The following is a 26827-nucleotide window of genomic DNA, read 5'->3' as shown; positions in this document are numbered from 1 at the left end:
ACCAGGATTGTAGGACATTTGGGGTGTTTTAATGGCACGGGCTTGTGGTCTGGAAGGGCCTGTTACTGAGCTGTATGTCTAAATTTAAATATTCAAAAGTACAGCTAAAACCAGAGCAACACACAAAATACTGGAGGAACTCAGCAGGTGGGAGCCAAACAGTAGTTGATGTCACAGGCCAAAGCCTTCATCAGGCCCGAGGAAGAAGACTTTTTTTGAATGCTGCCTAACCCGTTGAGTTCCTCTGGCATTTTGTGCATTGCTCTGATGTTCCATTGCCTGCCATCTCTCTCGTTTATCCCGCTAAAAACGTGTCTGCAAGACCCTCTGAGTCCCTCCAGCATGTCTGTGCTTTCTCTACAATCACAGCACCTGCAGATTTTGGTGTTTCCCTCCTCTCTCAGAACCGAATTGTTTAGAAATCCTTTGCTGCCTCAGCCCCAGAACCTCCCACGCTCTTCCCCCACACCCCCGCTCACAATCCCCTGGCGGCGGAGGATCCGCAAAAGTGAGCAGGCCGCGGTGTCTCCGAGATGAGGGGATGGGTAGTTGGCTCCTGTGTTTGCAGCAGGCCCTGCCCGTGCATCATTGATGTCGGAAGCACAGCTGCTTCGAAAGAAGCTTGCAAATAAAAAGCTGCCTCTCAATTGCTGCTTTAGCTCGATTGTTTACTGTGAGACGAATGATGAGGTTTAAGAGGCCTGTGCTGGCTGCAGTAATTAGGCAGAGCAGGAAACACAGTCTCATGAGCATTTTTAGTGTCCTTCAATTCTTTGTTCATGTGGGCTCTTTATTCTCTCCCTCTTAGACATCGATGAATGCCAGTCGTCTCCTTGTGCCTTTGGAGCCACTTGTGTCGATGAGATTAATAGCTACAGGTGCATCTGTCCAGCTGGAAGAGCAGGCTACAGATGCCAAGAAGGTACGTGATCTTTTTTCAAGGAAAGCAGTGATTCCTCCTTTGACTTAAGAACACTCAAGGTCTGCTGACTGGCTAATGGGTTCCATTTGTGACCTTGCTTTATCTTGTAATGAGTGGTTACTTGCTGGAGAGTCACAGGGGGGCTGCTCCTTGCTTGTATGTCTGTCTCCCAGCAACAGTCAGTCAAGGGAACTAAACAGAGAATGGGGGGTGGAAGCTTGCAATGGCTGGAAACACAATCATCCTATTGTCTGGTCTTATTGATCAACCCACGAGCTCTTCAAATTGTCTTGTGGTATCAGGGTTATGTTGAAAAAGAACACTGGTGTCCAGCCTTAGAATTAAATGGCAGAGGAGGGGTCCATTGGCCATTGTGCCAGGGCTTTCAGAGATCTCTCCAATTAGTCTCAGTCCCTTGTCCTTGCCGCATCCCCCTGCAAATCCTTTCACTTCTGCTGCTCATTGGATTTCCTGTAAAGCTCCTTTGAATCCGCTTCCAGTGTCCTTTTGGCAGCGTGCTCCAGGTCACGGCAACCCGTGAGAAAACAAGACCACTCCCGCATGTTGGCCCTGGCCCCTGTCATGTCTCCCATCCATTGAATGAAATGCCGCCCTTCACCCAGCTGGTTCCAGCAGCCCATTTGCACCTCTCCTCAACAGGTTCCACCCATATCCTCCCTCCTTCTCGCCTCTCTGCACCGGCCATCTTCCGTCTTCACTGTCCTAACACAGGGTCTCTGCCTGAAGTGTCGACTCGCCCTTCACCCCCCCACGATGCTGTCCAACCATTTGAATTGTTTATTGTCATGTGTCACGAGGTACAGCGAAAAGTCTTTGTTTTAAGTGCTATCCAGGCAAGTCAAACAATACTCGAGGAGAGCAAAGAGTGCAATAGAACCAGAGAATGCAACAGCACAGAAACAGGTCCTTTGGCCCATCTAGTCTGTGCAGTTCTAATTGTGCTGAGCTGTATCCAAATTGTATCCCTCCATACCCCTCCCACCCACATACCGATCCAAATTTTTCTTAAATGTTGAAAGCGAGTCCGGATTCACCACTTCAACTGTCAGCTCGTTCCGCAGTCCCACCATTCTCTGCGTGAAGAAGTTCCCCTGATGTTTCCTTTGAACATTTCTCCTTTCACCCAAAACACATATCCTCTAGTTCTTGTCTTACCCAACCTCAGTGGAAAAAGCCTGCTTGCATTCACTGGATCTATACCTCTCATAATTTTAAATACCTTTATCAAATCTCCACTCATTCTCTGGCGTTCCAGGGAATAAAGTCCTAGCCTGTTTTACCTTTCCCAGAAACTCAGTTCCTCAAGTTCTGGCAACATCTTGGTAAATACTCTGTGCACTCTTTCTATCTCCTTATAGTTAAGTGACCAAAACTACACACAATACTCCAAATGTGGCCTCACCAATGACTTGCTTAAGTTCATTACAACGTCCCAATTCCTATACTCATTTGATTAATGAAGGCCAATGTACCAAAAGCTCTTTACCACCCTATCTACCTGTGACACCACTTTCAGGGAATGATGTATCTATATTTCACAGATCCCTCTGTTCTACCGCACTCCTCAGTGCCCGGCCGTTTACCATGTATTTCCTACCTTGGTTCATCCACATTTAGAGTATTGTGTTCAGTTCTGGTTGCCTCGTTACAGGAAGGATGTGGAAGCTGTGGAGAAGGTGCAGAGGAGATTGACCAGGATGTTGCCTGGATTGGAAAATAAATCTTATGAGGCAAGGTTCGCAGAGCTGGGACTTTTCCTCTTTGGAGCGCAGAAGGATGAGAGGAGACTTGATAGAGGTTCTACAAGATTCTGAAAGGCAAAGATAAGGTGGAGAGCCAGCACCTGTTTCCCAGGGCTTGAATAGCAAACCCCAGAGGACAGGAGTACAAAGTGAAGGGAGGGAAGTTTAGGGGAGATGTCAGGGGTAAGTTTTTTTTTACGCAGAGAGTTGTGGGGGCCTGGAGTGCCTCACCAGGGGTGGTGGTGTAGGCTGGAACATTAGGGCATTATAGAAACTCTTAAACCCATTTGTGGATGGAAGAAAAATAGAGGGTTACAGGGTCGGGAGGGTTTAGTTTATTTTAAGGAATATATGGATCAGCACAACATCGAGGGCCGAAGGGCCTGCACTCTGGTGTAGTGTTCTAAAATAAAGGAATCTTGAAAATTGAACTTTCGATCTGCATGAGCTGTGTCGTTTCCTGGCAGGGACCTGATCCTATCATTTGTTTCTTCGCAGTTATTGGTTTTGGCAAGTCGTGTTACACTTCCGGGCAGTACCATCCGCATGGAGTCCGATGGGATCAAGAGTGCAACACTTGTCAGTGCCTAAACGGCAACATCAACTGCACTAAGGTACGACAGACTGCCGTCGCTCAAATGCATGAATTCTCTGGGGCTCTGAAGCACGAGAGGTGTCTCAGATTATGAGAGGCGTAGATAGGGTGGACACCTTTTCCTGAGGTGACCAATAGGAAACACCAGAACACATCCGTTTAAGGTGAGTGGAGGAAAGTTTAAGGGAGACGTCAGAAGTAAGGTTTTTTACGCACAGAGTGGTGGGTGCCTGGAAGGCATTGTGAGTGGAGGTTGGTACAATAGGGACATTCAATAGATTCTTAGACACATGGATGTTAGAAAAATAGAGCTAGGGACAAATTAGATTGTTGTGGAGAGGGTTTCCATACATTGGCAACACATCATGGGCCGAATGGCCTATACTATGCTGGAATGTTCTATTAATGGTGTTTTGTCTTCTGAACTGGCAGAGGGAGATCTTGGCTGGCTTTTGTTCATCTGCCATTTGGTTATTAGGCTCAAGCACCATCATTACTGAACTGGGCTCTCTGTTTTCATCTCCCTCAGTGGCACAGTCAATATCTCCTCGATGTAGTGCAGGCCATTCAACCCATCAGCTCCTTACCACCTTTCACCAGAGGAATTCCATTCCCCCTTTGTCTGTCTCCCTGAACCCCTGCAGCATATACTCCGACACACATTCCCATCAACTCTCCTGTGATCTTTTCTGCCACTGACTTAAAATAAGGGGTAATTCCAGCAGCGACATCACCCACTGACCTGCACATCTTTGGGACGTGCAAGGAGGAAGGAGGGGGTCCCCATGGGGTCATGCAGAGACTGACAGTACCCGAGGTCAGGATCTCTGAAGTTATGAGACATTGACACTAACTGCTGTATCACTGTGCTGTGTCAAAACGCGGTGAAGAGGACAAAGCTCTTGCAGATTTCTGTGAAACACAAAAGTCTGCGGACACTGTGATTGTAGTAAAAACACACCAAAATACGAGGGATCTCAGCCGGTCCCACAGTGTCCAAAGGAGGTAAAAATATGCAACCAACGTTTTGGGTCTCAGCCCTTCTTCAAGGAATAAGCAAAGAACAGGAGGGTGTCAGTCCCACCCAGAGGGTCTTCTTTCCTGGGTCCATGTTCCCCGGATAGCACGCAAAGCAGGATTTTCACCTTTTCAGTGCGTGACATTAAAGGTTAACGTGATTGACTGTTTTGAGTTCTGGGGCATGCTCAGTGGACATTGCAAATATTGAAGAGACATACAGCACAGAAACAAGACCTTCGACCTACCACATCTATGCCGACCCAAGTACCCTCTTTGTTTATCCCATTTACCAGCACCTGCTTGTAGTCTTTAGTGGGTCAAGCAGTCAGAATGTATTGTTATGAAATTCGTCTTCCGGCTCCTCTACCTCCTTCCCGATGGCAGCAGTGAGAAGAGGGCACGGCCTGGGTGGTGAGGGTCCTTGAGGATAAAGGCTGCTTTCTGGAGACACCGCCTCTTGTGGATGTCCTCGGTGGAGTGCAGATGGATGCCCATGATGGCGCTGGCCGAGTTCACAACTCTGTTTTCCGTTCCTGTCCTGTGCATTGGCACCTCTGTACCAGCAACCACAGTGGGTGAACATGAGTCATCAGGTGTCTCAGGTTGGAGGTTCTAAACATTGACCATTTTTTTTTTCTCCCGCTGCTGCTCTTCCACCCACTGTTTGTTCAGCAGACTGCTTTGCCTCAGATTCCAGCATCTGCTGTCTCGTTTGTTTGTGTTTCTGGTTGTAATGTCCTATTCTAAAGTGCAGGCAAAAAGAATGGAGTGAGTTCCTGCGCAAGGCCATGAATTCCTTACTCCCTTTTTCCTTTATCTATGGAATTTGTTGCCACAGGTGGTTGTGGACAACAGGATGTATTTAAGATAGAGATTGGTAGGTTCTTGATTAGCCAGGGCATCAGAGGTTATGACGAGAAGGCTGGGCAGTGGGGCTGAATGGGGAAATGGATCACTCATAATTGAATGATGGGGCTGAATGGCCTATTTCTGCTCCTAAGTCTTATGGTCTCATCCCCATTTTATTACTGTGTTTATTGGTGTCCCTATGTGGTAAAGGTGTACAGATGAATACTGGCGTTGTCTGTTCCCAGATGAATGTCTTGGCTCTGAACAACAGTGAGTTGGTGTTTTCAGGTGATCTCAGCAGTGCAAGGAATTAGTCTGCCTTCATTGTGCAAGTTTTTTTCTTCCCCTCTCTCCTCCATTGTCTCCTCATCAAGTAAACAACCCTTTGAAACCAAAGGCATGTTTTGGCAGGACTAGCTCAAGCTTAATTTGTCTGTGATGGAGCAAGATGATAAAACGATGAAGTTTATTTTTCTAAATACTGACTTTGTTCTGTCCAGTGTTGATCATGCTATGTCCCTTTCGAAACCAACATTTCAGAGTTCAGATTTATTGTCAGGGTACATGCATCACATCACATACAATCCTGAGATTCTTTATCCTGACGGTGCAACAGAATTGCCACTAATTGGTAGTGCAACAAATAAACTGTACACAGTAAACATGTAAACAAATAAAAGAACTGTAAACAGATAACAAATGTAAACAAACTGACTGTGCAATACAGAGAGAATAAAAGAAAATCAATAAAATGCCCAAGTACGAGTCGTTGTTGTTGAGGAGTCTGATGGTGGAGGGGGAGCAGCTGTTTCTGAACCTGGTGATGTGTCTTGTGGCACCGAGACCTCTTTCCTGATGGCAGCAGTTAGAACTGAGCGGGTGCTGGGTGGTGTGGATCCTTGATGAATTGCTGCTGCTCTCCGACGGCAGCGATCCCTGAAGGTGAACTCAGTAGTGGGGAGGGTTTTGCCTGTGATGTCCACTAGCTTTTGGAGGCCTTTACGCTTAAGGATATTGGTGTCCCCATACCAGACCATGATGTAGCCGGTCAGCACATTTTCCACCAAACCTGTAGAAATTTGCCAGTGTCTGATCACTTCAAACCTGATTGTACAGTAGCTGAGTTGCTTAATGCAGGTGGAGAAAAGGAAGGAACACCCACAGAGGTGCTGAGGAGAGGAGAAGCACAGGGTGATACAGCTGTCAGAACTGCAGCCCAAGGTAGGCATTGGGCTCCAAAACCAGCAGGCAAAAAATGTAATGATTGGGAACACTGATTGCCCTGTGTAGCAGTCAGTAATGAATTACTTTATATGAGGGGCACCAGACAGCCCTTGGCCTGGACTCGTTGGAATTTAGGAGAATAAGGGGGAATCTCATTGAAACATTTTGAATGTTGAAAGGTGTGGACAGAGTTGATATAGAAAGCTTGTTTCCCATGGTAGGAGAGTCTAGAACAAGAGGGCACAACTTCAGAACTGAAGGGCGTCCGCTCAGTATAGAGACGCGGAAGGAATTTCTTCAGCCAGAGGGTGGTGAAACTGTGGAATTTGTTGCCACAGTAGGTTGTGGAGGCCAGGTCATTGGGTGTATTTAAGGCAGAGATTGTGGTGCCTATGTTGTCAGCGGCCACGAGAGGTGGCAGACTCCGGGGGAGCAGCGGACCGGCACAGGGTACCAGAAACTGGGAGAACACCAGCCTCCCCTGCTGAGAAGCCAACGAGATGACCCTACAGGACGGTGACCACGAGAGTGTATCAGCTATGGGCTCAGTGGCTGAAGGATTCACACAGGCTGTGGGCTGGTGGAAGCTTGTTCATGGGAACCAGATATTGAAACTGGGAATCGAAAGGATGCTGAGGGGTTCCTGAAGGGCCTCAAGAACTGAAGACTTCTTGATCATAACAGAGGTTTGGGTCTGGTGCTGGGTTGCCGAAGAATCCAACAGAGAGTCAGTGCGGCTGCAGAGGCTGCGGGAGGGATGGAGGCGAATCTACGGACACTCAGTGACTCTGAAGGGACTCCCTTTTGCTTCTCTTTCTCCTATTGCTAGGGGCGTGGGCAGTGCTCATGGCAGCTCTGTTTGCCTTACGCAGGCAGAATTAAAGTATATTAATGCACAAATGTGACAATTAAAGGAACCTTGATACTAACCCACAGCTGCTTGTACCTTCTCCAACAGGTGTGGTGTGGGCAGAAGTCTTGCCTGTTGCATGGCAGGCCAGGCCATGAAAACTTCCAGTGTCCAGAGGGCCAAATGTGCCAGCTCAGCCCCTGGCTGAAATGTGTCTCCCCACCGTGCACTGACTGGGGGGAGTGTAACCCTTTGGGTACCCTGCCCATCCACACCAAGTGCCAACCGAACACCAGCCACCTGGGCCACAACTGTGCAAGGATCACACTCCTCTTTGACAAGGAAAAGATGCCAAGGGTAAGAAGGCAAGGTGCCATTTGGGTTTGTGGCACCAGGTTGGGCTGGCCTGTCATTGTTGACATCCTGTGCAGATGGAACGGAAGGTTGCCCTGTTCCATTGATAATGCCACCAAGTCCCCTCAAACGTGCTGCAGGCCCTGGGAGAGGGAGAGGCTGGAGGGGGAAGTTCCAAACCGAAAGAGAGACCAGTCAACCTCTCTGCTCCTTTACATGTTTCGCTTAGTGCAGACCCACCTACAACTCACCTCACGGACCACAGTGGAAGGGTGGAGTGGTAAGATAGCGTCCCTTCCATAACCACTGGCATATTTTTTGGCAGGCAAATGTTTTCATAACTTTGTTGTCAAGTTGGCCATCTTGTTTGACACATTACTTGCGCATTCCATCATTAATATTTGCCCTCTCCGTGTGGCTTTGGGGCAGCTATCCAAACCCATGGATCACCCATGAATATCCCCTGACCCAGCCTCTCAAACTGGAGGGAACTGTTCTCCCACCCTCTTCGAATCTTCTAAAGATTGCCACAGCACAGAAACGGGCCCTTCAGGCCATCAAGTCTGTGCTGAGCTATTATTCTGCCTAGTCCCAACAACCTCACACACGTTGGGGAAGTCTCCACCCTCCCCCGAGGCAGGGGGCTAGTTTGAATGAGATGGAGCATGATAACAGGGGGAGGGGGTGGGTGGGAGTGGAAGGGCTGGTGACTGGATAGGGAATGGAAAGGGGGTCCAGGCAGGGGATGGGAGGGTGTCTGTGCAGTGTGGCAAGGGAAGGGCAAGGGTCTGGATGGAGGAGGTGTTCTGGGCAAGGGAGGGGAGGGGAAGGGTGTGGTCCTGGGTGAGGGGTGGGAGGGGATGGATAAGGGTAGGGAAAGGGAGGGCATCTAGGTGGGGTGGAGTTCTGGGAGGAGAGTGAGAGTTGTGGGTCCAGAGCAGCCACAATCCTGGCCAATGCTGGAGCAACCTTTAGGGTTTGAATGGCTGGGGTGAAGGTTGCATCACGTGCTATGAAATCAACCACCGTGTGAGCAGAGGCCAGGATTGGCCCTCCGTGCTGACGTCTGATCACCTCGTGGGAACTCACCTTTGCATGTCGGGGATTAAACATCTCTGCGCTGGAGAAATATCAGTGACTGGATGTGGAGTTTGTGGGCCAGTACATCGAGAGTTACCCTCCTGTTCTCCTCCCCAGGGCATCACGGTGCAATACATCTGCTCAGAGCTGAGGTACCTGCCAGTGCTGCGTAGCCTGTCCCAGGAGCGGGCCTTGTTTGTGCTGTGTGACCTCGGCAACACCTCTGACAGTGCGGTGAAAGTGGCCGTCGTAAGTCTATGTCTCCCCCCGCCAACAGGCACACACTTCCTGTTCCCCTCCAGTGGCTTAGCAGTGTGGGCTGTCTGTGAGAACCTTGCTGGGATATTTATTTGCCAGGAATGAACAAGTTTTTCTGCGCTCCGATTGCTTGCGACCTCAGGTCGCTGGTTTTATTTGGTATCGTGTATTTTAGATTTAGACATTACGTGCGGTAACGGGCCCTTTCAGTCCACAAGCCCGTGCCTTCCAATTACACTGAATTAACCTGCATCCCCGGTACATTTGGGTGGGAAGAAACTGGAGCCCCTGGACGAAACCCATGCAGACATGGGTAGGATGTACAAACGCCTTATGGACAATGCCAGATTTGAACTCTGTGGCACCGTAATAGTGTTGTGCAAACCTCGCTGTTGATGTCTACATTCCGATTAGTCTTGTCCGAATGAATGATAGTGCAGGCTTGAAGCAATGAACATCACAGCACAGTAGAGGCCTTTCAGCCCACAATGTTGTTCTGACCCATGTAAACCTAGACCACAACAATCTAATCCTTCCCTCCTTCACACCCATAACCCTCTATTCTTTCTACATACACGTGCCTATCTATGAACTTTTGGAATGACTTTAATCAAACAATGCAGGGAAACACAGTGCAAGGGGATCCTCTTTGACCAGTGTGAGATCCATTTAAGAGTCTGATATCAGCAAGAAAGAAGCTGTCCGTGAATCTGGAGGTCTATGTTTTGAAGTTCGCATATCTCCTGCCTGACAGAAGGCTGTGCAATTTTGTTCTGCCCCATTTTACTGTTTCCCCCATTCTGAAGCACCTCCATTATATCCCTCTGTCCCCTGAAAGATGCAACTGGCCTTGTCAGTGAGTTAAATATTGGGCAAGGGGAGTGGAAATGTGTCCCCGAGTGAGGAGCTCCTGGAGTCTCAGTGGACTGCTGAACCCTCCAGACCAGCCTTTCTTGACCTGTTTACGGCTATGCCCTGGATTCTACTCAGCTTTATGGGTCCCCTTTGAAGCTGTTTTTTTTTCTGTACTTCTCTCCTACCAACTGCATAAAATATTTATGTTACATGAGGTGATGAAACAGTCTTTTACTTAAACGTGGTACGTCATCCATTGAGAATGGCTGAGGAACCATTGCCAGTCTCTGCTCTTCACTGCTGCTGGCATGCCAAGTGCAAAGAGAGGTTTCTCTCCTCAAACCCTCCCTCCCCTGCCCCCCCCCCCCACCCAGTGGCTGGGGGATCACTGGCAAGGTGGGCATCGGGGGAACTTTGAAGCTCTTGATTGAAATGGAGGAATGGACTCGATGGGCCAAATGGCCCGATAATGCTCCTTCACCTTCACCCTTGTTCTTGGTACTTGCTTTCCAGACTAGTGGGTGTTGCTTGCCAGCCCTCTGGCCTTCCGTATGTCTCTCATTCCTCTTTCTCTCATCTCTCCGACCCCAGTCATTCACCCAGCCAGCTGTGGACCAGGATGGAGCCCTGATCAGGGAGGCGGTTACGAAGATGGTTAACAGCATCACAAAGCACCAGAACAGCACCGTAATGCTCGCAGTCAGAGAAGTGAACGTAGAGACAGCGTACGTCCCTCTTTCCCAACCAGGTAACACAGCCTTCAAATTCATGTCTATTATCATCAGACTGTACATAGACAACCCAATGAAACAGTTTCTCCGGTCTACCACACCCACACACACACACCCACACACACAGATAATAATCTTGTATATAGAAAAATAGAAATTAAAATATATTCTGTATATGCCATTGTATGGAATGATCATTGGAGGGATTTATACTGGCTTTGGAGACGGTCCAGAGGAGGTTTACTAGGTTGATCCTTGGGATGAAGGGGTTGACATGATGAAAGATTAAATTGTCTAGGATTGTATTCGCTCGAGTTCAGAAGAATGAGAGGAGATCTTATAGAAACATATAGGATTATGAAGGGTATGGATAGGATAGATGTAGGAAGGTTTTTTGAGCTGGCCGGGGAAACTAAAACGAGAGGACACAGTCTCAAGATTCGGGGGAGTAGATTTAGGACTGAGATGAGGAAAAATAGTTTTTCCCAGAGAGTAGTGAATGTTTGGAATCCTCTAAGCAGGGAAGTGGTTGAGGCTGCCTCATTAAACATATTTAAAATTCGGTTAGATAAATTTTTACATGATAGAGGAATTGGGGGATATGGGGAGAAGGCAGGTAGGTGGAGTTAGGTCCTAAATTAGATCAGCCATGATCGTATTGAATGGCGGAGCAGGCTCGATGGGCCATTTTTGGCCTCCTCCTGTTCCTACTTCCTTTGTTCCTATGAAACAAATATTTCACCTTCATATCGGGGCCGGGTCTAAAATTCCTACCTTGACGACGAAGTCTCCACCCTGCCGCCATCTTCCTGCCAGCTCCAACGCAATCTTGTGCATGGCCCCGTTAGTCATTTGGGAAGTCTCAGCGCTCCTCCGTGAGGTCCATCCGCCCAGTCCGACTGCTGTCAGCTCTGTACAGGCTTTAAAACGGCCGGTTACAGGAGCAGATGGTGGGCTTTTTAAAATGTCCAAGTAAAATGTAAACCTTTAAATGGTAGTTTGTTATTAAATATTGTGATTTGCTTTTAATGGCATCCACTGGGCAGCAGTGAGTGCTAGATTTGGGGTCGTAGTCTACAAAGGGCATCGCTCAAAACCAACATTTTTGGTGGAAATTCCGGGGTCGTCCTATACAACAGTACACAGTAAAGCCCCTGGAATCTGGAATTCAAGCAACCAGCATTAAAAAAACTGAGGAAAATAAATAAAAAATAAAATAGATTATCATTAAAAATGCTCAAGTTTAAAAGCCATTGATTTGCCATTCCACCATTGACACACAAAGCGACAGCTGCAACCAGTCCCCACCATACCTCCTGACTTGCTCGATCAGGCTCATTTTGAATGGTTTAGTTTGAAAAGGTCGAATGGTGATGTTGCAGGAAAAAAGGAACGGAGTTCCACGAGAAGATGAATATTTGAATATTGAAGCAGAGTGTTCTATTACTGACGGCTGGCTTCGTGGTCTCCCTTTATTAGATTTGTCTGGTGAGCAGAAATCAGCAGATAAGTTTTGGGATAGGCATCGTCAGAGTCCGTCTCAAGCAACCAGAAAACACACTTAATCCGGCATCTAACCATCCCCGTAGGTGCCAGATACCACAGGTTTTACTGAATTGGGGATGATTTACTCAGTTACGGATACCATTGATCAATCTCCCAGCCTGCGGGAAGAAGCTATTTCCCAGCTTGATTTTGATGCTTCCGTACCTCCTCCTTGATGGTAGAAGGCCAAAGATACTGTGTGTTGGATGGAAATGGTCCTCTACTTCTGTGTGCCCTATTTAAGTTAATGCCATCAGTCCAGGAAAGAGATCTTCTCAACCATTTTGATGATTCCATGTATTGGCTTTGCAGTTCTTGTGCCACATTATGATGCAGCCAGACAGGACGCACTCAGTAAAATGCTGTAGAGATGGGAGATGGTAGCCATGCCCTCCTCAACCTCTGCTGCTGTGCCTTCCTGACTAATGAGGTGGTATGGTGGGTTGCCCGTCATATGCACGCTAAGGAACGTTGTGTTCTCCCGTCGCAGCTCGGCGGAACCTTGGATGCGTAGTGGAGAGTGGTCACCCTGAAGTCCTTGCTGCTGTGATCAAGCCTGTTGCTTGTGGATGTTGCCTGGCCATGGGCTGTCAAACTCAAGCGAACCCCTCAGGTCCTCTTCATCTGAAGATTCAGATCAGAGGACAAGATTGGAGCTGATGCCAGCGCGGCTACTTCAAGCAGTAGCAATTTAAAAAAATTATATTTAATTTTTAAAAAAAATTAGACATACAGCACAGTAACAGACCATTTCAGCCCACGAGCCCGTGCTGTCCAATTACACGCAACTAATCTACAACCCTCAGTATGATTTGAAGGGTGGGAGGAAGCCAAAGCCCCCAGGGAAAACCTACGCAGACACAGGGGAAACTCCTTATTGGCAATGAAGGATTTGAACCCCGATCACCGGCGCTCTAACAGCGTTGCGTTAATGACTACGCTAACCGTGCCACATCTCTGAAAGTGATGCGAACCTCGGCTCTGCCCCCTCACGTGGGGATCAAAGCTGGGGAGGTTCATGGAAGAGGGAATTCATTTGCATTTGGAAAGGCAAGGACTGTTAGGGACAGTCTGCATGGCTTTGTGTGTGGGAACCTGTGTGTCATGAACTTGACTGATCTTTTCAACAAGCTGACTAGGGAGATTTTCAAGGGCAGGTTGTTTCCACGGACTTTAGCTTGGCTGGCTTAGAATGCACAAGGTGCAAGGTGATTTAGCAAAGTCGGCTTGGTGGTAGGAAACAGAGGGAGGTGGTGAAGGAGCCCATTACTCAGATGGGAGGCCTGTGACCAAGTGGTGTGCTGCAGGGATCAGTGCTGCAGTCCTATTAACGACTTAATAGGGGTGACCTAATGAATGAATTTGTGGATGACGCCAAGATTAATGGCATAGTTGACAGTTGTGAAGGCTGGCTAAGATTACAACAGGATGTAAATCACCTGAGGAAAAGGGTCAAGGAATGGCAGATGGAATTTAACTCGGACAAGTGCACAGGGATGCATTTTGGACACTAAACCAGGTCGGGGCGTTGCCCAGTGAATGGCAGGTCCTGGGAAAGTGTTGAACAACAGAGAGACCTGGGGGTACAGGGGCACAGTTCCTCGAAAGTGGGGACACAGGCAGGCTTCTATCTAATGAAGGGTTCAGGCCCGAAATGTTGGTTACCCTTTTCTTCCTATGGATGCTTCGTGCTGTGTTTTTCCAGCATGTCTGTATATTGCACTATCTTTTAGTAAGCGAATTAAATTAAAAGGGATGATAAATATTCTCTCAGTAATCTCAGGGCAAAATAGTAATTTATAATAAGTGCAAACAGTCCCTGATTAGTGACCCATGGGGAGGTTCAGGGATCTGAAACCAATGGCAGTCACTTTAAAAGATGTCTCTCCCCCTTCCCTTCTCTACTATCCCATTTTCTCATGTCTCCCCTTCCTTCCTCTCCCCTCACCTTCCCTCCTCTCCTCCCCTTCCCTCCTCTCCCCTCTTCTCTCCTCATCCTCCCCTCCTCTTCCTCTCACCCTCCTACCCTCCCCTCTTCTTCCCTCCCCCTCCAGCGTACTTGGTGCCAGTGCTGAGTGTGGTCTTCGGGACGGTCTGGCTGATCTGCATCATCATCTGCGTGTGGTGGACGAGGAAGCGTCGGAAAGAGAGGGAGCGAGGCCGCCCGCCCATGGAGGAGACCGTGAACAATCAGTGGGAGCCCCTGAAGCCCATCAGGAACCCTATTGACAAACCGTGCAGCATCAAGGACATTCAGTACGAATGCAAGAACTTGTCGGCTCCTCACCGTCGGACTCTAATGGCAGACGAGGAGGCGGAGGAGTTGGCTGGGGACAAGTACCCCTCCCAAAGATGTACAATCACATTCTTGCCTGCGAAAGGCGACGTTAACTCCTCACAGTTGAGTCCATTGAAGCAGCCACATCGGACAGGCAAAATGGATAACCGGTGTCTGAAAAATGTGAACGCCGCAAGCCATGAAGGAGGTAAGGAGCTCTCTGTATGAGGAGAGGGCTTTGTGCCCACAGTTGCTTTTCTTAAACAAGGAGAGAGGGAGATAGAAAGGGAGGGGAAATTAAGATCCATTTCATGTTGCCTCCTTGTGCTCAGACTGAAACCATCTATTGACGTCTTTATGCCGAATCAGTGTCTTTTGGTGTGAGTATAGAGCATTTATTTACCAGTGTCTCTTCAAACCCTGTATAAATTATTTGTGAGTGTCCAGTATCAAGATCTCTTTGCCAGTTGCTATAGTGATGTCTCCCGTAGGAAGGAACGAGGTGAGGCGTAGCAGAGAAATGAGGAATCGAGCCTGCCTTCTCTTACCGCAAGCATCCTCTTTCTGGTTGCAAAGGGATCCTGGGCCTATCGTGCTGTGGTGTATTTGTACATTTGTACTTCGGCTCAGGTACTCCATGAGCATTGACCTCATTGGCAGCTGGCTCTCTGGATTTTATGGCCTAGTTTTGTTTTGGGGAGAGATGGGGGAGGAGCTGTAGAATTTGTACAATAGTAGAAGCAAGTTTCTCCCCCACCTGGAGTCAGTGGGCACATTGCCGCCCCGATGTTGCTGCCCACCTACTCCTGGGAAAGTGCCAGCTTGGCAGAGTTTGGGGAAAAGCACGAGAGGGGATCCTTGTGTGAGTGGGCAAGTAGGAAATGAGGGTGGGTGAGCAGCTGGTTGGGGGCTCAGGACATGTCATTGGGGTCTAACCCAAGAAGGCTGGTTCCAAAATAGTAACAGTGAGGGTGGGGGGAGAGACAGAAGAGGTGGGGTGGGGGGGGAGAGACAGCGGTGATAGGATGAGAGGGAGATGGGTGAGGGGGAGAGACAGGAATGTGAGGGAATGGGGGAGGTGGGGCTGGATGGGGAGATGGGAATGTGAGGGGGAGATGGGGAAGTGAGGGGGAGGTAGGGCTGGGGATGGGTGAGGGGGAGATCGGATGGAGGTGGGAGGGTGTAGGGGTGATTGGGATGGAGATGGGGAGAGATGGGTGAGAGGGGGAGAGATGGGAATGGGAGGGGGTGTGGAGATGAGGGGTAGATGGGAGGGGGTGACAAATGGAGGGTGGGAGATGAGGGGGAGGGGAATGTGAGGGGGAAGAGGGGTGGGAGAGGGTGGTGGGAGGGTGATGGGGAGATGAGTGGAGGGGGAATAGACAGATGGGGGTGAGGGGGAAGATGAGGTGGGGGATGGGAGAATGATCTGAAGGAGAACTGGAAGTGAACTGGGAGAGCAATATCTTCCTTCACATCAAAACCACCACAAACCGTCGTGCCTTGTGGCAGTCAGCCCTCTGGGAGGACCTGCATGGATGGAGCCACTTACCTTGGGGTTGCGTGACCGTAACGGCGACTGTCCGTAGCGCACATTGAGATCCCATAAAGGCTCAGCAGGGGAATGACTCTTGATAAAGTGGTGGGTGAGACTGATGAGAGGCTGGAGGCTTGTAGCAACTGGTCAAAGACTGGCGATTTAATTTTTTTATACATATAATTATATTAAAGGTGAACTGTGTACCTTCCATACTGACCCAAAATAAACAATTGTAAGTATGATCAAAACTTTTGTACATATGTATATATTTAAGGAATCTGTGTATATTTGATTGAATAACTTAAGACAGATATTAATTCATTTGTTTAGATGCCGTTCCTTAATTTATGTTTGAAAAGGAGTTTGGTGGGCATTTCTCTCTCACAGTCACATCCTACCTGGCCTTTCCAATACCAACCTCTACATCTGGCTAAAGACCAGAACGCTATTTAAAAAGGAGGAGGAGTGAATCCACGAATACCACGTTCGTTCTGTGCTTGTACCCCTGACGGCCCTCCTTACAACCCCCAACCGCGACTCCAGAAAATCCAGTGTCAAAACTGCAGAGGAGGTTTTGTTTATGTTGTTCTTGGGGTAGTGTGGAGTGGTAATGGGTGGGGGGGGGGGGGAGTAAGGCAGCAGGGAAACCGTTTGCCCTCCTCGTCGAAGTTGTTTCACTGCGTTCAGTTGAGTTTTTTCCCTGGCAGGTCTGTCTTTGGATATTTAGGGAGGTTATCCACTTGTCACCAGTGGAATAGGGAAGCATGCCCAACCCATCCAAAACAGCTTTTCCCGTTTTGTGTGTCTTCGCTTCCACCCCAATTACCCACATCAAGGAGGTTTAATTCAGGGTTAAGAGTGTTCAGACGTAGAGTACTGCAATTTATTCCCTCTCTTTCTCCCCTCGCCTTTCACTCAGTTGATCACCCCTCTGCTGGAGAAGCCTACTTTGTGTAAAAAAAATATATATTTCTGCTTTAAGCAAAAGAAAAAAAAATGAAGGGATCAATTTGTTTTTCTATTTTTTTTAAATGTACAATTTTTGCTTTGTGTTCCAGTGCAAAAAAAAACTGTAAATAAAAGAAAATGGCCTAACTCCAGAGGAGTTTGTGTTATATTCGAGACAAGAGTACTCTGTCTGCAGGATATTTGGGCACAGTTCCAAGGAAACCAAATTCTGCAATCTCCTTCTTGTTTTCTTAAAAAAACCTAAAATTTATTGCAAACTCTCTGCGTTAAAACAACCAGATCTTTCTCGAACAAATTAGCTCTAACTAGGCTTTTGCTTTATTTCTGGACATCTAATTGGCAAGCTTTTTCTAAATCCTCTGAAGCCTTTCTAAATTATGGACAAGAGGTTATTCCTTCTAAAGCACATTGACGTTGGCTGCCTAACGAGAGATGGAGAGGTAATTTCCTTTAAAGAAACGGTGAAAAAAATTTAAAAAAAGCAGGCTGATTTTTTTTTAAAAAGGAAGCAAAATTGCAAGAGCAATTCATGTGCGACTGAATAAAGTTGTAATTTTTTTGTATAAGGACATTGCATTGCTGAACAGGTCCTCCGTTTAACTGCATTTTGTTTGATATGTTCTTAGAGATAACTTTCAAAAAAAAAGTCACTATTTATTAAAACGTTTTATATTAACGTCTCTCAGTGTGTCTTGTGGCTTTTTTTCTTGGGAAGGGGTGGGGTTTTACGCTTGCCTCGCTGTATTTAAACTTTTAAATTTAGATGTACAGCATGGTAACAAGCCCTTTCGGACCATGAGCTTGTGCCGCCCAATTACACCCAGTTCACCTACACCCCCGGTACATTTTTGAAGGGTGGGGGGGGGGGAAAGCAGAGCACCCAAAGATACCCCATGCAGACATGAAGAGAATGTACAAGCTCCTTACAGACAGCGCTGGATTCGAACCCCGCTCCCAGTTGCTGGTGCAGTAACAGTTACGGTAGCTGCTACGCTAAGCATGCCGCCCAATAACATCCAATTGACCGACAATCCCGTACCCTTTGAAGGGTGGGAGGAATCCAGAGCACTAGGTGGTATCCCACAGATACTGAGAGAGCGTACAAACTCCTTACAGATTGCTGGATTCAAACCCCACTCCCAGTCATTGCCGCTGTAACAGCGTTACTCTAACTGCTAAGTTAACTCTGCAACCCTGAGGTATTAACCCGGGATCAACTGCATTAGTCACTGGCTGACATTGGCTCCTCAGTGAAGAAATCTGATGGATACCAGGGCAGTGGGAATGGTGCCATCACACGTAGAATTCCCTCTACACCATCCTGAATTGGTCGTGCCTTCCTCTTCTAAGGTTTGCCTTCCCTCAGGAGAACTGGGCCCATGATGGTCCATTACCCTCTCCCTCTTCAACTTGACCCATCCATTAACGTCCTCCCCCTTCTAGTTCCACCAGCCCACCTCCCCCAGTCCTAACCCTCCCCTTCTAGTTCCAAGCACCACTCTTAGTCTCAATCTCCACTGACCTCTTCCCTCTTGGTCCTGAACATTGTGTGCTTGCACAAATCCACAGGTTGGATGGGCTGAGTTCTAAATCCTTTCTTTGATCTAGATTCCAGCATCTGTCTTCAAACAGATTCTGCCTTTGTCCCCGTCAAGAAATCATTACTCTGCAACGCCACTATTTAATTTTAATGTAGACATACAGCATAGTAACTGGCCCACGAGCCCATGCCACCCACATACCTCAATTAACCTACAACCCCCTTATGGTTTGGAGGGTGGGAGGCAACTGGAGCACCTGGAGGAAATCCACCCAGACACAGGGAGAATGTACAAACTCCTTACAGACAGTGCTGGATTCAAACCTGGATTTCTGGCGCTGTGTGCCGCCCTTCAACAGCATGGACATCCGACAGCTCTTCCCTCTCATTTATTCTTGGAGGATGACGTGTCCAAATTTGGCATGTTTCCAAAACCACCACTGTATCACATTCGCTCCCCACTGATGACTGCTGCTCAGCAGATCCGGTCAGAGTGGCCAAGCACAAGATCAATTGCCGTAACCTGACTGTGTAATGGGAAAATAATGGGTGAGCCCCCCCAAGTGAAGCCCCTTTTTGGGGCGCAGACTCCACGGTTCTATGTGTGTGTCTGCCATATAGTTGCAGATTTTCACTAGTCTTACCCAGTGGAGACACAGGAGACGGCAGTCACTGGAGTCTGAGGCTAAACATCATCTGTTGGAGGAACCCAAACATATGAGGGGAGTGACTGAAAGCAGTGGGAGAGGGAGGTGCTGATTTTAAATGACTCAATTGGCCAATTAGCTATAGCTAAGAAAAGGAAAGTCAAGTCAAGTGGAGCAGCCCAGTGGAGGAGTGGGAATTTGAAGCTTTGCTTCGAGAGACTGAGGGGAAGGTGCAAGAACTGAGGTTTTTCCAACTCTTTCTTCCTTAATTGATGTAAGAAACAGAACATTGTGATAGTCGGAGATTTTAACTCCACATATTGACTGGCCTCCCATACTGCGAAAGGGCTGGATGGCTTGGAGTTTTTCAAACGTGTTCAGGAGAGTTTTCTAAATCAATATGTAGAGGTACCAACAAGAGAGGACGCAGAACTGGATCTCCTATTAGGGATCGAGACAGGTCAGGTGACAGATGTACGTGTAGCTGAACTTTTTGGGTTCAGTGACCATAATGTCATTAGTTTCAAGTTAATTATGGAGAAGGATAGGCCTGGTCCTCGAGTTGAGATTCAAAATTGGAGGAAGGCCAATTTTGTGGAAATGAGAAAGGATCTAGGAAGGGTGGGTTGGGATAAGTTGTTTTCTGGCAAGGACGTGTTCAGTAAGTGGAAGGCCTTCAAAGGAGAAATTCTGAGAATGCACTTGCCATGTTCCTGTCAGGATTAAAGGGAAAGTTACCAGGCGTAGGGAACCCTGGCTTTCAAGGGATATTGGAGATCTGGTTGGGTATCCATGGAGAGGTTGTACACTGGTTTTGAAATTGGATGAATGGGAGAAGCCAGAGAATAGTAGTGGATGATGCTTCTCAGGCTGGAGGCCTGTGATTAGTGGAGTGCTTCAGGGATCAGTGCTGGGACCCTTGTTGTTTGTCGCCTATGTCAATGATCTGGAGGATAATGTGGTAAATTGGATCAACAAGTTTGCAGATAACCCTAAGATTGGAGGCGTTGTGGACAGCAAAGAATATTTACAAAGCTTCGGAGGGATCTGGATCAGCTGTAAAAATGGGACGAAAATGGCAGATGGAATTTGATGCAGAAAAGTGTTGCATTTTGGAAGGATAAACCAAGGTAGGACATCCACAGTAAATATAAAGGTACTGAGGAGTGTGAAGGAACAGAGAGTTCTGGGAAATCATGTACAGAATTCCCTGAAAGTGGTGTCACCTGTAAACAGGGTTGTGAAGAAAGCTTTTGGCTTCTTGGCCTTCATATTATTTAAGAAAAGGTTGGACAGGTCTATGGATGAGAAGAAGATGGAGGGTTATGGGCATTGTGCAGGGAGGTGGGACTAGAGAGGGGTGTTTGGTTCGGTGCGGACTAGAAGGGCCTAATGGCCTGTTTCTGTGCTGTAAATTGTTATGTTATGTTATAAATCAAAGTATTGAGTAAAGGAGTTGGGATGTTATGGTGAAGTTGTATAAGACTTTGGTAAAGCCATATTTGGAGTATTCTGTGTAGTTTTCTGGTCACCAGACTACAGGAAGGATATCAGTAAGATTGAAAGAGTGCAGAGAAGATTTACTAAAAATGTTGCCGAGTCTTCAGGAGTTGAGTTATAGGGAAAGATTAAATAGGTTAGGACTTTATTCCTTGGAACAAAGAAGAATAAGGAGAGATTTGATAGAGGCTTACAAAATTCTGAGAGGTGTTGACAGAGTAAATGTGAGGAGGCTCTTTCCACTGAGATTAGGAGAGAGAAATACAAGAGGACGTGGCTTTAAGGGGGGGGAGGTTTGCTGGACGTGATCGGGGCTCCCAGTTGGCATGTTGCCTCCCAGGTGCCAGGGTCAGGGATGTCTCTGATCGAGTTCATAGTATTCTGGAGGGGGAGGGGGAGCAGCCGGGTGCAGTGGTCCACGTGGGGACCAATGACTTAGATTGAAGTGGGGAAGAGGTCCTGAAGAAAGAATATATGGAGTTAGGAAAGAAGTTAAAAAGTAGGACCTTGGGGGTAGTGATCTCGGGATTGTTGCCTGTGCCACATGTCAGTGAGGGTAGGAACAGGGAGTTGTGGAAGATAAATGTGTGGCTGAAGAGTTGGGCCCAGGGAAAAGGGGTCCAGATTGCTGGATCATTGGGATCTCTTCTGGGGAAGGTCTGAAATGTACAAAAAGGACGGGCTGCACCTGAACTGGAGGGAGAGGAAGCAGAATGTTAATGTTAATGAAGGGGGGGGGGTGGTAAAAGTAGACGGTGATCAAAGGAGTGAATGTGGGGACATTCTCTCAAGTGCATATATTTCAATGGAAGGAGCTCGATGAGAAAGGGGGATGAGCTCAGAGCAGGGACTGACACATGGAAATATGATATAGTGGCCATCAGTGAAACTTGGTTGCAGGAGGGGCTTGATTGGCAGCGAAATGTTCCAGGATTCTGTTGTTTTAGGGGTGATAGAACGGGGGGGGGGGATAAAAGGTGGAGGAGTCGCGTTGCTGGTTAGAGAGAATATCACAGTGGGGCTATGGCAGGATAAAGTGGAGGGCTCATCCAGTGAGGCGATTTGGGTGGAAGTGAGGAACGGGAAAGGCATGAAAACACTAATGGGGGTGTATTACAAACCCCCCTAACTGGCCTTCGTAAATCAGAGTATTGAGTACAGGAGTTGGGATGTCATGTTGAAGTTGTACAAGGCATTGGTGAGGCCAAATTTGGAATACTGTGTGCAGTTTTGGTCACTGAATTACAGGAAGGATATAAACAGTATAGAGAGAGCAGAGGAGGTTTACGAGAATGTTGCCGGGGTTTGAGTTACAGGGAAAGTTGAACAGGCTGGAACTTTATTCCCTGGAGCGTAGAAGATAGAGGGGTGATTTGATAGAGATGTTAAAAATTATAAGGGGAACAGAGAGAGTCAATGTGGGCAGGCTTTCTCCACTGAGAGTGGGGGAGATTGAAGGGAGAAAAGTTTAGGGGAAACATGAGGGGGAACTTCTTCACGCAGAGGATGGTGGGAGTGTGGAATGAGCTTCTGGCCAAAGTGGTAGATGTGGTCTTGATTTTAATTAAGGAAAAGTTGGATAGGTATATGGACAAGAGAGATGTGGAGAGTTATGGGCCAGGTGTGGGTCAATGAGACTAGATGGGAGAAGGTGTTCAGCATGGGCTAGAAGGGCTGAACTGGCCTGTTTCGGTGCTGTAATTGTTATATGTCTATATTACATTAGGGGAACTTCTTCACTCAAAGTGGTGGGATTGTGGAACGAGCTGCCATCTGACATGGTAAATATAGGTCCACACTTAGGTTTTAAGAATAATTTGGATTGATACATGGATGGGAGAGGAATGGAGGGTTATGGAATGGGTGCAGGTCACTGTGACTAGCAGTATGATGTTTTTGGCGCAGACTAGAAAGGATGATTGGTCTGTTTTCTGTGCTGTAGTGTTCTATGGTTCTAATAGACAGTGGGAATGGCAGCAAGGCAGGGACATGCTCCTCGTACAGAATGCGGGTTGTCAGGGAAGCCTAGAGTATCCTGGACAACTTCATCTGTGAGGTGCATCCAACTGCAGCCCCTTACAGATTGTGTCAGGGAATTGGAGCTGGAGCTGGATGAATTCTGGATCATTCGGGATGCAGAAATGAGTGGGAAGGAGGAGGACGGGGAAGTTTCTCCAGCACGTTTGTGGATTGCGCTTGACCCCCAGCATCTGCAAACTTTCTTGACTATAAGAGATTTGAGCGGAAATAGCCCATTCAACCCATTAAGTCTGCCCCAACATTCAATCATGAGCTGATCCATTTCCTCACTCAGCCCCACATCTCTGTTCTAAACGGATGCCCTTCAATCCTAAAGTTGTGCCCTCTTCTCCTCGACTCTCCCAACAGGGGGAGTAACCTTTCTACATCTACTCTGTCCACACCTTTCAACATTCAAAATGTTTCAATGAGTTCCCCCTGCCATCAATTCTCCTAAATTCCAACAGGCCAAAAGTCATCAAAAGCTCTTCACATAATAACCCTTTCATTCCTGGAATCATCCTCGTGAACCTCCTCTGAACCCTCTCCAACATCAGCACATCCTTTCTTCAATGAGGAGCACAAAACTGCCCACAATCCTCCCCGTGAGGTCTCACTAGTATCTGAAAAAGCCTCAACATCACATCCCTGCTCTTATATTCTATTCCTCTTGAAATGATGCCATCATCGCATTTGCCTCCTTCACCACCAGCTCAACCTGCAAGTTTCCCTTCAAAGACCACCAGGTCCCTTTGCATCTGGGTATTTTTAATGTTCTCCCCATTTAGAAAATGACCTGCCCATTTATTTCTTCTACCAAAGTGCGCGACCATACACTTTATGACATTATATTTCACTCGCCACTTCTCAACCCCAGCTTCGGTAGATTGTCTTTGGAGAGAATCTTTGGAGACAACGGCAGTATTTGGAGAGGTTTCATTCAAATCCCTGCCAGGTCCAGCAGCAGTTCTGTTAAAAACGCCCCCGCTGCCATTTGTTTCCAAATTTGTTGATGCGCTGAAGGTAGTTGCGTGACTGGCGTTTTGCAGCCTCAGGGTGCATTCTTCAGCAGAGATTAAATGTCTGGCTCCGATGTTATCAACTGCCTTTGGTTACATTTTGCTTTGTGGCCCATCCAGATAACAGTGGATCCTGTAAACTACCTCTGCCTGCCTTGTCAATCATCTCTGTGGTTCCCTGTTCCTCCTCTCTCTTGGGAGTTATTTCGCGGCAGTGTGTGGGGCAAGTTTACCGGGAGACACGTCGTCCTGCAGAGTTGCAGATCTGATCAAGAGCTTATGGAATGCGAGGGGACGAGCTCAATCCACAAGCCAGGGAGTCTAGTATTTATGGGCAGAGTTGACACACCAGAGGCCACAGTCGGGGTGAACCAGGCCATTTGTCCTCTCTTCGGGATACATAGCAGCAGCCCTCTCCGGTTCACCCATCACTCCTCCCACAGCCATAGAAAACGACAGGAAAGTACAGGCCCTTCAGTCCACGATGTAGTCCTGTTCCATAGATACCTACCAAAATAAAACTCAACCCATCCAACCCTGTAACCCTCTATTTTTCTTCCATCCATGTGCCTGTCTAAGAACCTCTATAATGCCCCTAATGTTTCAGCTTCCACCACCACCCCCAGCAAGGCATTCCAGGTTCCCACAACTCTCTGTAAAAAAACACCCCTGATGTCTCCCCTAAACTTCCCTCCCTTCTCTTTATATCCATGTCCTCTGGTGTTGGCTGATCCTGCCCTGGGAAACAGGCGCTGGCCGTTCACCCTATCTACGCCTCTCATAATCTTGATGACCTCTATCAAATCTCCTCTCAACCTTCTTCATTCCAAAGTGAAGAGCCCCAGCTCTGCGAACCTTGCCTCACAAACTTTTTTTTTCAATCCAGATAACATCCTGGTAAATCTCCTCTGCCCCCACTCCACAGCTTCCACATCCTTCCTACAACGAGGTGACCAGAACTGAACACGGTACTCTAAGTGTGGTCTCACCAGAGATTTGTAGAGTTGCAACGTGACCTCTCGACTCCTGAACTCAATCCCCCAACTAATGAAACCCAGCTAGCAACCTGCGCGGTGACTTTGAGATATCTATGGCTTTGACCCCAAGGTTCATCCATCCGTACTGTTAAGTATCTGTCCCTTAACCCTGTTCTCAGCCTCTTCAGTGGTAATTTGTGCAGTCAGGAACATTGTTGGTGCAGAAGGGTGGCATTTGTACCACCATGTCCCTGCCATCCAGAGGGGCTGTGGGAGCAGCAGTACTGAGGAGGGGGGCAGTCACACTGTGCGAGAGAAGTTATGCCTCTCTGGAGGGGCTTACTCCTGAAATTCTGGCTGCATCTGATCTACGGTTGCCCTGTCCGGAAGGGTGCCCTGGTGTTCAGTGGGTCTCCTCGTGGGGTTATTGTTGGGCCTGGCCAAACCGACCATTCATGGGTTGAGGAGGCAGGCGGTCAAGGGTGTGGGGTGAGCTGACTGCCTGCTCCTCTTACGGGGTTGCGTCTGGGTGGTGTGGGAGCATGAGGATGTGATGAGTGAGGGGACGGTAGCCGGGTTCTGGGAATGGTGCCCCTCCCCACCCCCACCCCCCACCCCCCCCCCCAAGGGGAACTGAGTCCTCTTGTTTATGAAAATCATGTTTTGATTTGATGTGTAATAGAAACATGGCCACGATTTTACTGCTTCACAGTTTTGTTGCCAGATGTTAATGGTGGTTTTTAGCTCTAGCTCTCTGTGTTTTGTGTCTTGCAATGTTGTAGAACCATAATACCTGACAGGACAGAAACCAACACCTTTAGCCCTTCTAGTCTGTGCCAAACCATTTGATTTGCTTAGTCCCACTGATCTTCACCCAGTCCATATCCCTCCACACCCCTCCCATCCAAATTCTTCAATGTTAAAAATGAGCCCACATTCACCACTTCAGCTGGCAGCTCACTCCACCCTCCCACCGTTCTCTGTGTGAAGAATTTCCCCTTTCACCCTTAACCTGGGTTGTATCTCACCTACCCTCAGTGGAAAAAGCTGACCTACATTTACTCTGTCTGTACCCCTCATAATTTTAAACACCTCGATCAAATCTCCCCTCATTCTTCGACGTTCCAGGGAACAGAGTCCTAACTTGTTTAACCTTTCCCTGTAACTCAGTTCCTGACATCTGGGCAACATCCTAGTAAATCTTCTCTGCACTTTTTCAATCCTATTGATATCTTTCCTGTAGTTCGGTGACCAAAACTGTACACAATTCTCCAAATTTGGCCTCACCAATGTCTTATACAATTTCACCATAACTTCCCAACTCCTGTACTCAATACTTTGATTTATGAAGGCCAATATGCCAAAAGCTCTCTTTACAACCCTGTCCACCCGTGATGCCACTTTCAGATTCCTCTGTTCTACCGCACTCCTCAGTGCCCGACTATTCACCGTGTACATCCTTTCTTGGTTTGTCCTTCCAAAATGCAACACCTCACACGTCTGCATTAAATTCCATCTACCACTTTTCAGCCCATTTTTCCAGCTGATCCAGATCCCTCTGCAAACTTTGAAAACCTTTCTCACTGTCCACAACACGTCCAATCTTAGTGCCATCTGCAAACTTGCTGATCCAATTTACCACATTATCATCCAGATCATTGATATAGATGAAAAACAACAATGGTCCCAGCACCGATCCCTGAGGCACCACTAGTTGTAGTTGTTGAAATAATTTGGAAATTGGTTAATACCTCTTCTTTATGTGCTTGCCTCTCTCATGTTTCCCCTAAACTTTTCCCCCTTCAATCTCAGTCCATGCTCTCTTGTTTGAATTCCCCCCACTCTCAATGGAAAAAGCCTGTCCACATTGACTCTATCTGTCCCTCTCAGAATTTTAAATACTTTTATCAAATCACCCCTCAATCTTCTACACTCCAGGGATAAAGCCCCAGCCTGCTCAACCTTTCCCTGTAACTCAAACCCTGAAACCCCCCAGCAACATTCTCGTAAACCTCCTATGCTCTCTCTCTCTCTCTCTATACTGTTTATATCCTTCCTGTAATTCAGGGACCAAAACTGCACACAATATTCCAAATTTGGCCTCACCAATGCCTTGTACAACTACAACATGACATCCTCTATTTAATATTCTGATTTATGAAGGCCAACGTACCAAAAGCTTTCTTCACCACCCTATCTACATGTGACTCCACTTTCAGGGAATTATGTACCAGGATTCCTAAATCCCTTTGTTCTACTCCACTCCTCAATTATCTACCATTTATCATGTAT

The 26827-nt window shown here is 47.5% G+C and overlaps 1 protein-coding gene across 7 annotated transcripts in view; it reads left to right on the top strand.

Annotated features, from left to right (window-relative positions):
- Positions 1–17514, top strand: part of jag2b (jagged canonical Notch ligand 2b) — a 229531-nt gene extending 212017 nt beyond the window's left edge. For 5 of the 7 annotated variants that reach the window (XM_069915743.1, XM_069915746.1, XM_069915742.1 and 2 more), the window contains 7 exons: positions 809–922; positions 3184–3299; positions 7332–7580; positions 8775–8906; positions 10362–10518; positions 14101–14532; positions 16923–17514. In XM_069915743.1, the coding sequence (XP_069771844.1) occupies positions 809–922; positions 3184–3299; positions 7332–7580; positions 8775–8906; positions 10362–10518; positions 14101–14532; positions 16923–17077 (1355 nt within the window). In that variant the 3' untranslated portion in view covers positions 17078–17514. Of the gene's footprint in view, positions 1–808; positions 923–3183; positions 3300–7331; positions 7581–8774; positions 8907–10361; positions 10519–14100; positions 15296–16922 lie in introns of those variants that run through there. The other 2 variants (XM_069915747.1, XM_069915745.1) reach the window with 1 other exon arrangement.
- Positions 17515–26827: the final 9313 nt, after the last annotated feature.

Source organism: Narcine bancroftii, chromosome 2 (genome assembly GCF_036971445.1).
Source record: "Narcine bancroftii isolate sNarBan1 chromosome 2, sNarBan1.hap1, whole genome shotgun sequence".
Taxonomy (NCBI): Eukaryota; Metazoa; Chordata; class Chondrichthyes; order Torpediniformes; family Narcinidae; genus Narcine; species Narcine bancroftii.
The sequence above is the reverse complement of the archived record's forward strand: the minus strand, read 5'-3'. Positions and strand labels throughout refer to the sequence as shown.